General features: G+C 39.3%; 1 protein-coding gene across 2 annotated transcripts in view; it reads left to right on the top strand.

Annotated features, from left to right (window-relative positions):
• Window positions 1-14582, top strand: part of PHYHIPL (phytanoyl-CoA 2-hydroxylase interacting protein like) — a 64030-nt gene that overhangs the window by 38479 nt on the left and 10969 nt on the right. The window contains exons 1-3 of one of the 2 annotated variants that reach the window (XM_051982626.1): window positions 3687-3703; window positions 11714-11910; window positions 13249-13423. In XM_051982626.1, the coding sequence (XP_051838586.1) occupies window positions 11746-11910; window positions 13249-13423 (340 nt within the window). In that variant the 5' untranslated portion in view covers window positions 3687-3703; window positions 11714-11745. Of the gene's footprint in view, window positions 1-3686; window positions 3704-11713; window positions 11911-13248; window positions 13424-14582 lie in introns of those variants that run through there. The other variant, XM_051982625.1, reaches the window with a different exon arrangement.

Genomic DNA, 14582 nt, shown 5'->3' with positions numbered 1-14582 from the left:
CTTGGGCCGCTGCAAAGTGAGCAAAGCAGAGCAAAGGGACCTGGGCCGGCTTCCCACCACGGCTTTATGAAGGAGCCGGGTTCGGCTTCCCTCCGACCCCGGGTCGTGGTCTTAGGAGGCTGCTCAGCAACAGCGCTCTGGTACGAGAGCCGGGCTCTTCTCTGCGCCCTGCCCTGATGGGTGTGGCTGGACCCCTTGGAGGCCTTGTCCCCGAGGAGCCAGGCCAGAAGGGCCAGAGTAAAGGCCATTTCCTTAAAAGTGGGGAAGGAGTGAGTGTTCACAGCCCTCATTAATAGTTCTCAGTTCTTAAAGTGGGGACGGATTAGGAGAGAGATGCTCTCTTGGGAGTGGGGTTCTGTAACAATAATAAGAATCATTGGAGTTCTCACTTATAAAGCACTGAGTGATTTGCCCAGGTTTGCCACACCTTGAGGGGGAGGGAGAGAGGGTAAAGACTGTTCCCATTGTAGAGATGTGGAGGCAGAGACTGAGGGAAAGCAGGGTGGGGCAGGGGATGGAGCGCTGGCCTGGAGTCAGACCCTCACTGGGGGACCCTGGCCCACTTAGTTCACCTCTTTGGCTCAGGTTCCTCATCTGTAAAATGAGCTGGAGAAGGAAATGGCCAATCTCTGCACGATCTTTTACCAAATACAACCCAAATGGGGTCATGGACATGTTGGACATGACTAAAGGAACTGCACCAGGCTCTGCCCTGTGCTTGATAAATAAAATGGGATTTCTCTGTCTATAGAAATGTGGCAGGAGTCAGGATTGCCCAAGTTCAAGCCTTCTCCATCGCAGGCCAGTCATGGCACAGCATGGCACCTGAGGCAATCTCTAGATCAGGGTACAGGCCAGTTACCCTCCTTTATGTGGGGAAGAAATTTCCACACTAGGGCTTACTTAAACTGCTGAGATCATAGGTCCTTTCCCCAATGATTAGGGTCCTTTACTCAAAAAGGGGGCTAAAGATCCAAGTGCTATCCACAAACTTAAACAAGGATAATTCCAGAATGTAGCAGCTCCAGTGAGGGGCAGGTATTTCACAGGTTGGGGAAAGGACCCATGATTTAACATCATGGGTGATTTGGGGGTAGAAGTGGCAGTCCTGTAAATTCGCAGGTGACCAGGAAGTGTGCGACAAGAATGAGTGCAAGGGGGAAATCACATGCAAGAGGCGAACGAACCTAAAGACCGAGGTCTAGAGAACAACACAGAAGCCTCATTCTGGGGGGTGAGGGGAGATGTCACTCAGGAAGAAAAAAATGTACTGAGAGAGTGGGGGGCTCAGACTGAGAGATGTGGCACCTTCCAGGTATCCTCACTGGAAAGAGAGGGAAGGAGGATGTGATAGCTGTTCACAGAAAAGGCTCATGTCCCATCAGATAGTTTGGCCTTTTTTGGTGATTTAAAACTAATCACAAGAATACTTTGGATAATTCTGGACACCTGCATATTAGATGGATGTCAGCAAGGTGAAGAAATCTCAAAAGAAAAAATTTTTTGGGATTGAGTAAAAGAACTAAATAGATGTAGTTTGTCCAAATGGCACATTGGACTGATGATACCATTATTTAAATTGGTCCAGTGGTTTTAATAATCACATTAATCTCAGTTATTCAGAATTTTAAATTTAACCATTATTGGTATTTTGAAATGGAAATAATGACAATGAAAATGAAGCATTATAGATCAGAATCAGATTGAGAAAAATGAAGATATACAATCTATTTCAGGACTAGGAATTGGACCTAAAGTGAAACTTACTTATGTAGGTATCTCTTGACTGGCTTTAGTATCTACTGGACTATGAATGAATCTTTCTGCCCTTATTCTTCTCTAGGCCAGTCCTCCTCACTATTCTTGATACTGCTCGTATCTCAGGGCCAGCCAGCTCTATTTGCCTAGCCTGACATCACTTTTTACTTGGAAGTGGCTCCTTTCATATTTTTTGTGTCCCAGACCCATACTTTCCCCCTAAATTTCTTGGCTTTGGAAAAGATCCTCATTAAAGTATCTTTTTCTTAGTATCTGTATAGAACAGGAATTAAACATTTTTTGGGTCATGAATCCTCTTGACAGTCTGGTCAATAGTCCCCTTCTCAGAATGACATTCAGATGCACAATATAAAATGCAGAGTTTCATAAGAACTCAATTATATGAAAATAGCTACTAGAATATTTTAATAAAAAGTTCATGGACCCAAATTAACAATGTCTGGTCTAGCAGGACAGTTTAAAAGCATGCACCTCTCTAATGTGCCATCTAGACTTGATGAATAGTTGGAATGCCACTAAGAAGTACATCTGGGAGAACAAAGCCTGGCCAAAAATATCCTAAATCCTTCATCGGAAACCTATTCTGGTTTTAATAACCCTTTACCATTAAAATTGTAAAAATGGGACACAACTCCTTCCTGCTACAATTTAAGTAAGATGTGTTGAGATTCTAAATATAAAACAGATTTGTCAACAAAAGAGTTAGGCTGTTTCCATAAGATCCAAACAACTTTTAAATCCATTAAAAATTTAGTTAATGAACTAATATTTTGACTGTGTCTTTTTTAATTAAATTGAATGGATGTTTTAGTGTCAGATAAAAAAACAGGTTGTAGGTCACTGGACCATGAGAGAGACTTTATTTGATGATGCAGGAGGAGGCAAAAGAAAAAAGTTAACCATTCAAGTGCATGATGTTTACATTTAAAAAAAGAAAAATAATAAAGTAATGCAATGAAAATTTTGCTGATTTGGGGGAGCAATAAAGTCTTCATCATAAGGAGTTCCAAAGATTCCTGAAAATTACAGGAAATAAAAGCCTCAGTTTTATTTTTTGTTTGTTTTAGTAAAAAGTATAGTTGCCCTACTCAGTGTATTGTGAGGATTTTATGAGGAAATAAGAGCAGTGTGCCCACAGCAGCAAGGCTAATTTTGGGAACTGAGGATCAAGTAAAACTCAGTAGGCTTCTCTGTTTGGGGTAGCGGGAATGACCAGTTGGCAAGATGAGGGCCAGATTCTCTAGAGAAGGCTGGAAAAGCCCAGCACTCCACTGTACACAGTAGGTGCTCAGCACATGCTTGCTTGTTTGAAGGCTATTTTGAACAAACTAGCTGAGAGAAAACTAATGAGGAAAGACATGATGGTTTCTCCCAGAGCTTTTCCCTGCCCCCTCATCTTTGTGCCTTTGCTAGCTTCTTTCTCACTTCCCAGAATGCCCACCAAGCCCCATCTTTGCCTCTCAAGTCCTAGCATAGCCCAAAGGCCGTCGCTGCTGTGAAATCTTCTTGTAGGGCTTCTCATAATGCTCAAGAGTATCCAATAATTTGTATGCTGGACTGCAAACTTTAAAAGGCCGTATAAATCCTAGCCATTATTGTAACAACAACAACTAAATCATCATCATCATCGAAGCCTTTAATTTAGCTTTGTTACTTTTCTCACCTTTTGATTCCTTAAGGGCAGAAACTTGTTTTCTTCATCTTTATGTCTCCCAAGGCACAGTAAACCATAGCTGAAGGTTGATCCGGTACCATATTAAATGCTGTAGATAGAGGAACCCTCATACTCTTGTCAGTAGGGCAGGTTCCTTTATGTGATCTGTCACAATGGAGGCATAGAATCATAAGGCTAGGAGCAAGCTTGAGAAGCAATCTGATCTTCTCCACTCCTGCCTCAGGGAGAGCCCTACCTAAATCATCCCAGGTAAATAAAAGCCTCTAAGGGAAAATGTCTTAAATCCTTCATCGGAAACCTATTCTTTTTAATAACCTTTTACCGTTAAAATTGTAAAAAAGGAACACAACTCCTTCCTGCTACAATTTAAATAAGGTGTGTTAGATTCAAAATATAAAACAGATTTGTCAACAAAAGACAAAATTAACCTAGGAGAAATAAAGATGTACTTATTTACTCTAAATATTACTGGTTTAAGAGCCCGTAGGTCTGATTGTACTTTCCTAAAGCAAGTTCAGCCCCACAGGAAATAAAGGAGTCACATCAAGTACTATTAGTCAGCTTTGGTAATGCTTGCAGCTTTATTTGCAATAATTGCTGTAGTTAGAAAGGGTATATTTGAAATGTTTGTTCTCAAAAAGTCATTTTTACCTTCTAAATGGTTTCAAAAGTATTTGAAACTACCATTTGCACTGACATTTATGGATACCTCGGCTGCTAGTTTTATGTTCAGTATTTTTGATGTTAGCGGTATATCTGTAGAAGTCAGAATCATATATCAACATATAAAAACATTGTAGCTACAATTATATTTGAAATGAAAGTTTATTAGTGAAAGAAAAAGGAATAAAATATAATTAGTGTGCTAGAATTCATTTTTCATAAATGTTATATCTTGAAATACAGATTTTTATTATTTTTATCAGTTATAAGATGATCTCTAAATATCAAATATTGAATTATATAAGGATAATAGAGGTATTTGTAATTAGTCCTAGGACCCATTGAATAATAAATTCTCTGTTTTTTCTTCTTAAGATGACAAGACCCATTATATAAACTAGAAGTAAATTGGTATTGAATATAAGCTACTTGAGGACAGGCACTGTCTTTTTTTTTTTTTTATCCTTAGTACCTAAAATTGTATTTGGCACATTGTTATTGAGTTACTGACAGATTAGACTTGAATTCAGAAACACACACGTTCAAATATTGCTTTTGGAATACCAGTGAGGTAGCCAGAGGCAAATTATTTACTCAACAATTATTTTTTAAATGTTTCTATATGCTATGTACTGTGCTACATTCTGGAGGTACAAAGATAGGCACAAAAAAGTCCCTACTTTCAAGGAGCTAACAATTCCAATAGGGAGACAATGTGCAATCAACTATGTACAAATAAAATATAGTGCAGGATGCATTGAGGTGATTTAGAGGCAAAACACTAACATTAAGGGGGATTGGGAAAGGCTTCTTTTTTATTTTTTAATTATTATAGTTTTTTAATTGACAAGACATATGCATGGGTAATTTTTCAGCACTGACCTTTGCAAAACCTTCTGTTCCAACTTTTCCCCTCCTTCCACCCCACTGCCTCCCTTAGGTGGCAGATAAACCCATACATTTTAAATATGTTAAAGTATATGTCAAATACAATATATGTACACATATTTACACAGTTACCTTGCTGCACCAGAAAAATCAGACTTAGAAATAAGGTAAAAATAACCTGAGAAGGAAATAAAAAATGCAAGCAAACAAAAACAGGGAGTGGAAATGCTATGTAGTGGTTCACACTCATTTCCCATAATTTTTCCACTGGGTGTAGCTGGTTCTTTTCATTATTGAACAATTGGAACTGATTTGGTTCATCTCATTGTTGAAGATGGCCAGGTCCATCAGAATTGATCATCATATAGTATTGTTGTTGAAGTATATAATGCTCTCCTGGCTCTGCTCACTTCACTCAGCATCAGTTTATGTAAGTCTCTCCAGGCCTTTCTGAAATCATCCTGCTGTTCATTTCTTACAGAGCAATAATATTCCATAATATTCATGTACCACAATTTATTCAGCCATTCTCCAATTGATGGGCATCCACTCAGTTTCCAGTTTCTGGCCACTACAAAGAGGGCTGCCACAAACATTTTTGCACATATGAATTCCAGGAAAAACTTCTTTCAAAAAGCAAGATTTTATGTTTGTAGCGGCTCTTTTTATAGTGATAAGGAACTGGAAATTAAGTGGATGCCCATTACTTGGGAATAGCTGAATAAATTATGGTATATTAATGTGATGGGATATTTTGTTCTATAAAAAATGAACAGGATGGTTTCAGAAAAATCTGGAAAGACTTACATGAACTGATGCTGAGTGAAATGAGCAGAACCAGGAGATCATTATACATGATAACAACAAGACTATATGATGACCAATTCTGATGGACGTGGCTTTTTTTCAACAATGAGGTGACTCACTTAACTTCAACGGTTTTGTAACAGAGAAAGCCATCTTCACCTACAGACAGGACTGAATGTGGATCACAATATAGTATTTTCACTTTTTGGTGGTTTCCTTTTTTTTCTCATTTTTTCCCTTTCTGGTCTGATTTTTCTTGTGCAGCATGATAATTGTGGAAATATATATAAAAGAATTGCACATGTTTGACATATATTGGATTACTTGCTGTCTAGGATAGGGGGTGGTGAAGGAAAGGAAAAAAATTTGGAATGCATGGTTTTGTAAAAGTGCATATATTTTGATAATGAGAAACTGTTATTTAAATTTTTTAAAGACAGAAGAGATCTAAGATTGTTAGTGAGGATGGAAGGGTCAAGTTAGGGGGTTGTGAGTGAGAGAAGTTGAGGATGACACTGTTGTTGTAAGCCTGGACCCCTGGGAGGATCATGATGCCCTTGGCAGCATGACGGAGACACGGGCACGTCTGTAGGCAGTGGAGAAGGAGCCAGCAGACAGAGAGAAACTGGAGAGAAGAGAGAGTGGTGATGAGGGGATGATGTATTGAAGGAGGCAGAATCTAGGCAAGGGTTTGCCTTGGCAAGAATGGTCACCTCTTCATGTGACACAGAACTGGGGCAGGAGTTAGTGACAGAAAGCATCTGAATGAACTGAGAAAGGAGGAAAAGATGGTATTCTCAGAGAATTCTTCTCTTTTTTTTTTCATTGAAATGTGAGGTGAGATTTTGAATTGATATGGTGGGTAAGTACCTGCTTCATAAAGTTATTGTTAGGATCCAATGGAATAAATTGTACAGAGTGCTATGTAAACTTTAAAAAGCTATACAAGTCTCTGTTTTTACTGGTGTTAGAAATGAATCTATGTTTTTGAATACCTTGAGGCTTAGTGAATAAATATCATCAAAATAATAAATGCTTTGTAAGAATGAACATTATAATTTTGTCATTAAATAGTCAGCTTTTCCTACATTTGCTTTGTAATCCCCTCCATCATTACAGTGAGAATTCCTCTGTAAAATGAAGAGATTGTATAGGAGACATTACAGTCCCATGCAGCTCCAGACTGTGATTCTTTGGAGATGGATGAGGGACAAGATGTGCTGCATGTGCAAGACGAGAGGCTGAGCTGGCCCACCATATATGGTTTTATAAAATGTTATAAAAGCAGAAGTGCCTCCAGGAATCAGAAACCAAATATTTGGTTTCTGACAGTAATACTAAGAGAAAATGTACTTCTTGCCCTTCCCAGACATTGTTTTCCAAAATCAGAGATGCACCTCAATCAGTCCAGCCTTTCCCAGGACAATTTGGCATAAATCCATCAAATAATCAGGCTTTTTAAAAGTTTGAATTCTTCATGCATTGCTACTATAATTTGCTTTCAAACTTTTGTATACAGTTAACATACTTGGCAGGGCTTCCCCTTCTTTAGAATTTTTCATTCATCCCCAAATCTTAATCTAGTCTTTTAGCAATGTTGATGACACTTATTCTGAGGATTTCTAGATTTTACATCCAGACTTTGGAAGCATTTTTGGTAAGGGCAGCTGAATTGTGTGGTGGATAGAATATGGGACTGGAGTCAGGAGAGCCTGAGCTTAAATCCAGCCTATTCTGTGACTCTGGGCAACTGACATAATTTCTCTGTGCCTCAATTTCTTCATCTGTAAAATAGAACAAAATAATACCCTCTATCTCCCAGCATTGTTCTGAGGCTAAAATGAGATAATATAAAATCTTAAAACACTATATAAATATCGTTATTTTTTAAATCCACATGGCAGAAAGGTTTTCTCACTCATCAGCCTAGTCTAGTTTATTATTTCAGCATTCTAAATTGATCTTTCAAAGTGCCACAGCTGAAAGACTCTAGTTCTTGAAATAATTATCTCAGAATGAATGGAGTCCCTATTATGATTTGGGTAGGATAGCTACTAAATACTTTCTGTAGCCAAAATATAAGTATCCCATCCAATATTAATTGATTCAGTGAAAAGAGAGCATTTATGAAAACTCAGGGGAGGTTAGTTCAATAAGAGCAATGTTGTAAATGGACAGTTGGCTAGAAATCATCCCAGAGAGGGTTTCCAAATAAAGTGGGGTTTGCTTATAAAATAATTGGGATAAAATTATGTGAGTTGTGCCTTTATTTTAAAAATGAAGACAAGATTATAAAATTTGAGTTGTTTTTGGAGTTTCTCAGTTTAGAATTAGTTTACTTAGGCTATCGTTCTTTTGTTTGACTGAACTTTTCTCTGCCAATGTTAAATTAAGTAGCCCAAGCCCTAGGACATTAGCTTAAACTATATTAAGAGAACAGATGGAAATGGGGTTTGGAGGAAGAAAGATTCTAGGCAAAACTCAACCAGATGGACTCACCTTTTAACAGAGTGTGCTCTGAGGCTTTTGGGAAGAGAGCTAGAAAAGGTTTCATTGTATATTTGGGGGTTAGGAAGAATTTGTCCTAATTAGAATATAGGGCAGCAGAAACTGGCCAGTTTCTGTTACGTAGACCTACCTATGAAAAACCTATATTGGAAAGTAGCAATGATGAAGACTCATCTCAAATCTGACTTTTATTGGAAATGTGACCTTGCTGTGTCCCCCTCGCTCATGGGTCAGTTGAGCCCTGTCAGTTCCCCTCAGCCTGGTTTTTAGGTCATCTACCAAGATGCTTTTCCCTGAGGTCACTGCACATGATCCGGATTCCTAGAGGCACCCCAAGCATGGGCAGGCTGCCTCGGCAGAAGGGGGAGGGTGAGAGCACTTTATCCCCATTGCCATGAGAACAGCTGAAGTGATGCTATGGAACCCCCAGAGTTTGGTCAGATCCCTGCATCTGGGGCATTGCCACTTCCTTGAGTTATTGTTTTGCCACCAGACTTCGATGAGTTTGGAAGAGAAAGTGGGGCTGATAATTCTGTGCAACTGCCTCACTTAAAATCCAGTTCATCCCCTCAGATGTCATTGGCCTGCTTTGAGAAAGGAAAATCAACAGAAGCAGTTAACTCTTGGGTCATTTCATGGGTAAAACAAAGCATCAGATATGGAAGTTAGTTATTTGAAATTAGAAACATTCTGCTACCATACCAAGGGCTCTGTCTTTAAAAATCTACAAGCTGCAGAACAATAATTCAGATTAACTCAATTTACTTTATTACAATGAAAATAAATAATGAAAAAGATGGGGGGCTAGACCCTGGATGGTCAGGTAATATAACACAATACCAGAGGAGAAGGAGGGTGGGCATGTGGGCTTCCCATATAAGCAAATTTAGGTAGTTTTTAATCTCTTGTTGGCTGTTTTTAACTTTGCTCAGTGAGCTCTTAGCTTTAGTTATTTGGAGGTATCATTTTGTATGAACTGTATTAGGACACACTGTATTTTCCATTATACTTTGAGCCAAGAAAAAAAGTTTGTCTCCTCTTTAGAAAATATTGCTAACTTTTTTTTCTCCCTCTTCCATTCTTTGCCATCCTTTTCCCCCCTTACTTACTTTTGCTATTCCTCTTAAGCCTTCTCTGTTCTCTGTTTCCATTAGCACACTTACCCTACTGAACTGCCTCTTTGTGGCACCCTGCTCTCTCCTTGGTGCCGCCTTGAGGGAGCCTTGGAAATATCACCAGCTGGTATTTTGTTTGCCTAGAGTTCTTTTCCTTTGGCACTGAAAAATGCTGTTGTTCATTTATGTCAGGAAAATTACTCAAATTTAGTAATAATCATCCAGAAGCCAGAAGGCAGACTTCCCATTCCATGGACTGTAAGAATAATTTGAAAACAAACTGCCTAAAAGAATTCATTTTTGAAAAATAATGTGTATATATTAAAAGTTAAATAGATGTTCATATTTATCATCTACTATGAAGTTAAATAAGTGCACCACTCTTGTATTATACAATAAACATGTAAACAATAAGTACTAGAAGAATCTTGTTATCTCAAAAATCAGTCTCTGGTTTGGATCCTGGGTTAGCTATTGGTAAGAGGAATGGCAGATGAAATGAATTTCATGATTACATTCAAATTTTCTTACCCAGAGCATTTTCTATTGAGAGCCCCATTTGTGTCCTAACATCTCAGTTATAGTTGTGCTTTTTAATAATACCCAAGAAAATAAAGATGGAAAAAAATAATGGAAATAAACCAGATGTGTCCGGAGGGTAGTACTAGAAAAAGCACAATGCTGAAGACAGTGATGATTGACTCTCAAGTCTTTTGAATGAGAAGAGAATAGCAAAAGGCATGGGAAAAGATCTCAGACCTCTTTATTATTCAAGATTATGACTGAAGAAATTTCTGACCTTAATCCTTATTTTCCATCCATATAAAATGCTTATGAGAATAATTTATAGATGTAGCAATGAGGCTGTTAGAAAGGAATGGCAAACTTTGACAGCAGGCCACTTTTTAAACCATTTTGAAATTGAGTGTGTGTGTGTGTGTGTGTGTGTGTGTGAGAGAGAGAGAGAGAGAGAGAGAGAGAGAGACAGACAAAGAGAGACAGACAAAGACTGAGAGACAGACAGACAGACAGAGACAGACAGAGAGAGAGAGACAGAGACACAGAGACATGGACAGACTGAGTTAGTTTAGTCTCAATATGACTAGAGCAGGCTGAATTGCTTTGAAAAATTACACTGTTCTTTCAAAGACACCAAGCTTTTCATTGAACAAAGAGCCAACGTTTCAGGACCAATACTGCACCAGTAGTATATAGCTATGAGCCACAGAACACTGTCGTCTCTAAATAATGGAGGCAGAGGGCCCCCCAAGGAAAGATGGGTAGCAGCCCCTTGTAAATGAGAGATTTCTCCAAAGAGCTGTAAGGGTCATAAAAGGGCAAGAGGGCTAACCAGTGGGCAGCAGGTGGTCCTGGTGGTAGCATCATGCCATCAGGAAGCGGGAGGAGGAGCCCTGGGAAAGTCCCCTTTGGCAGACTTTGGGAAGATTCGACCACAGGGAGATGGAAGGGGCAGGCTTGGATGAGCATGATCTGGGTGATTGGAGAAAGGGATCAAGAGCTGTGGAAGATCTGGAATCTAATCCAGAGCTGGCCAAGACTTCCCCCTCAGGAAGCCCCTCTCATTCGCGAGACCTTGGTTATACATTTAATTCCCATATGGGCCAGCTTATTTTGGGGAGAAAGAAACTGTTCTGAGTTCACCGACAATATTCCTATCTCCATCTTTCCTTTTTTTTCATTTTAAAACATGAACATTTCCATGTAAAATTCAAATCAACTCATAACAGTTTGTAGTTAATCATTCCATAGAAGTGTGATGAGAGTTACAAGAGAAACAAGTCAAGAAAAGCAAAGGCGGGACTGGGCTCTTCGGGGGTATCGTATGTAGGAGATGAGCTGGATGGCACCTCGGGCCCTCCACAGTTCTGAGCTTCTGGATTTGGAGAATCACTCCTCTTCTGGAAAGGACCAACTCCAGTCTAAGGCCTACAAGAAGCCTGAAGCTGAACTTACTTCAAGAGGCACTATGGCCTGTAAAGAGAATGATGAGCTGAACCTAGAGAGACAAGAGTTTAAATTGAGTTTTAAAAATGTAGTAACTTTTACCATGGAATGTCACCTAGTTTCCATGAAGTTTAATTTTTTCATCTGTAAAATGGGGATAATAATATTAACGGCATTTACATCACAGGGTGCTTGTGAGGTCCAAATGCTAAAACATGTAAAGCACTAAGGAAATGTTTGTTACTTTTGTTTTCCAAAATTCTGCCTTTGACGAACGATTGTCTTAATGATTTTTATGCTTCTTGTTTTATAGGAAACAAATCACAAGATAGTGGCATAGCAGAAATGGAGGAGCTTCCAGTCCCACACAACATCAAAATTAGTAATATCACATGTGATTCTTTCAAGATTTCATGGGAAATGGATTCCAAATCAAAGGACCGGATTACACACTATTTCATTGACTTGAACAAGAAAGAGAACAAAAATTCTAACAAATTTAAACACAAGGTAAATAGATGCCAGTGGATAGCAGCTGTGCTAAAAGGCTGTGTAAAAACTTTTGTGCTTTTTAAAATGTAAACAGTAAATGAATGGTAAATTATCAAGGGCTTTTGCAAGAATGCTTTCTAAAAGGTTAGTGGCCATTAATATCTGAATGGATCTGACATGTCATTAGAGGGGGAGAAATAAGCAGAAGGCACAAAAACAAGCCAAGAAAAAGGTATATTTTAAGGATAAGGGAAACCTGTTGATTAATTTTCCTTTCTATTGTGAAGGAGAAAGAGGATCAAGTCGCCACTTCTTCACTAATCATGGTCACGCAGGAAATCTTAAATCAGGAGGTTGAGCCTCTCACTGTTCAGATATTTTGTTTGGAAAAAAGAAACTCTGTTCTGTGACAAATGCACTCTGCTAAACAAAAATGAGAAAATTCATTTCACTGCACTCCTAGGTTAAAAAATGTTTTCTTTAAACATTTAAAAAAATGCTCTTTTGAGCTAGAAATGTTTCTTCCTCTGCATGCAAAATATTCATCAATGAAATTTTTAAAACTAGTGTTATTTATTTTTACATATTGTTGAGGAATATAAAATGCTAAATATTTTTAAAGTAAAAATATATGTATAAACACATACAAAAACACTAACACATATATACAGACACCTGCTCCTTTGCAAAGGTGAGGATCTCTGATGTGAAACATCAGAAATTTTAGGTGTTCATTTGTTTTATTGAATTTAAAAATCTTATTTAAAAATACTCTTTTATAAATGACAGCTCCCTTGAAGGAGAAGGAAAAATATAGGGTAATGAAAGGTATCAACAGCAATATTGTTTTTAAGATAAATTTTTTACAAATCTTTTTAAAAATTCATTGATGAACTATTATGATGTCATTGGATAGTACAAATTAAGAAATACTTTGACCACAGAGATGATTTTATTTTAGCAATTTAAAGATAATTTACACAGACACAAAGATAATTTACCAAAAAATTATAAGTTTGGTTACCCAATATCCTAATTATCTGTGTGTAGTCAGAATAGTGGATAGAAGCAGGGAGTCAAAATCTAAAACTGACTTCATGTTCTCCCTCTGCCAGTGACTCGGACGGGGCGCTGGCCAAAGCATTGGGCCAAAGGCCGTTCTGCCATCGGCGGGCGGTTGAGTCTTTCCTCTTCCCAGTGTGGTTCCTCTTCTTAACTGGCTCTGTGACCGTGGGTCACTCACAGTCTCCCCAGCAAAGGCCTCCTAGGCCATGTCTTAGGTTCTCTGGGCATCTCTGCACCTGCAGGACTCTGGGGATTCGTGCAGTTTTAGCGATCTTCTCTCTCTTGTCTTAGGATGTTCCCACCAAACTGGTGGCCAAAGCTGTCCCTTTGCCCATGACTGTGCGTGGACATTGGTTCCTCAGCCCGAGGACCGAGTACACGGTCGCTGTGCAGACCGCCTCGAAGCAGGTGGATGGGGATTATGTGGTGTCTGAGTGGAGTGAGATCATTGAGTTTTGCACAGCAGGTAAGCCCACTGGAGAAGGGGGGGAGTGTGGGGGGGAGGAGAAGGGCGGGCGGGCCACAAAGGCCTCCCCAGAAGAAAAAAGGAATCTCTTCTCCAGCAAGTGCCTGTGAATGCGACCTTAAAAACATTTGAACTGGCCAAAAAGCGCTTGCCTTTCTTCCTTTGACTTTTAGGAACAAAATGGCAAAGATACTTTGCAAGAAAAACAAGATTGTTGGAAATGTTTTTGGTATATTTTCTAGGTTTCATATTGTAAGGAAATAAGTTTCTTGTTTCTTCTATGAGGTCTCTTTCTCCTCAAGATCTGTGAGGTAACTAGAGGGGCAGCAGTGCATGCAGGGCTGGGCCTAGTCAGGAAGATCTGAGTTCAAATTCAACCTTAGATACTTAATTGGCAGTCTGACCTTGGGCCAGACATTTACCCTCACCTACAAAATGGATTGTTAGGAGAGTTAAATGAGATAATATTTGTGAAGTAGGTGCTTATTAAGTGCTTGTTTCCTTCCTATAATCCACTAACCATTACAGAATAAGAGAACCAACAGCAATCTCCCCGAATAAGAAAATAGGGAGTCTGCCTCAGTGTGTCCAGCTTTTAAAATAGAACCAGAAAAGTCAGAGGCCGGCTGACTGCCAAACCAGTGACAAAGCCGGGACCTGCCCAGTCAGCCAGTCAACAAGTGCTTATTAGACACCTACTGTGTGCCAGGCCCCCGACTGGAGATACAAGTACAAAGAATCCAACATTTTCTTGAAAGGATTTGACGTTCTAGCAGGAAGTCAAGTATAGTCCTCAGGGGAATAAACACAAATCTGCTCCGAGTAGTTACATATAATGTAGTCTGGAATGGAAAACCAGAAGAAAGGCTGAATCTGAAAGGGACAAGAGGGCAGGTGACTGGAGAGTGGTGATAATAATAGTATCAATCATCAGAGTAACAGCTGATTTTTGTGAAGGGGGGAAATGTCTAGTGAGGCTGGAAAGCTGGAGGGGGGTCAGGTTGTAAAGGCCCCAGAAGCTAAAGAGATGAATGCGGATTTGATCCTGGAGGCGATAGAAGGTCATGGGGTCAGAACAGTGCTCAAGGAAACAGCTGTAGCTTCCAGGAGTCAGGAACTGGGAAAGGCTGAAGGCAGGAGGCCAAGTGAAGGCTGCTGT

This window comes from Antechinus flavipes, chromosome 2 (genome assembly GCF_016432865.1).
Source record: "Antechinus flavipes isolate AdamAnt ecotype Samford, QLD, Australia chromosome 2, AdamAnt_v2, whole genome shotgun sequence".
Lineage (NCBI taxonomy): Eukaryota > Metazoa > Chordata > Mammalia > Dasyuromorphia > Dasyuridae > Antechinus > Antechinus flavipes.
This window is presented reverse-complemented; position numbering and strand designations above follow the sequence as displayed.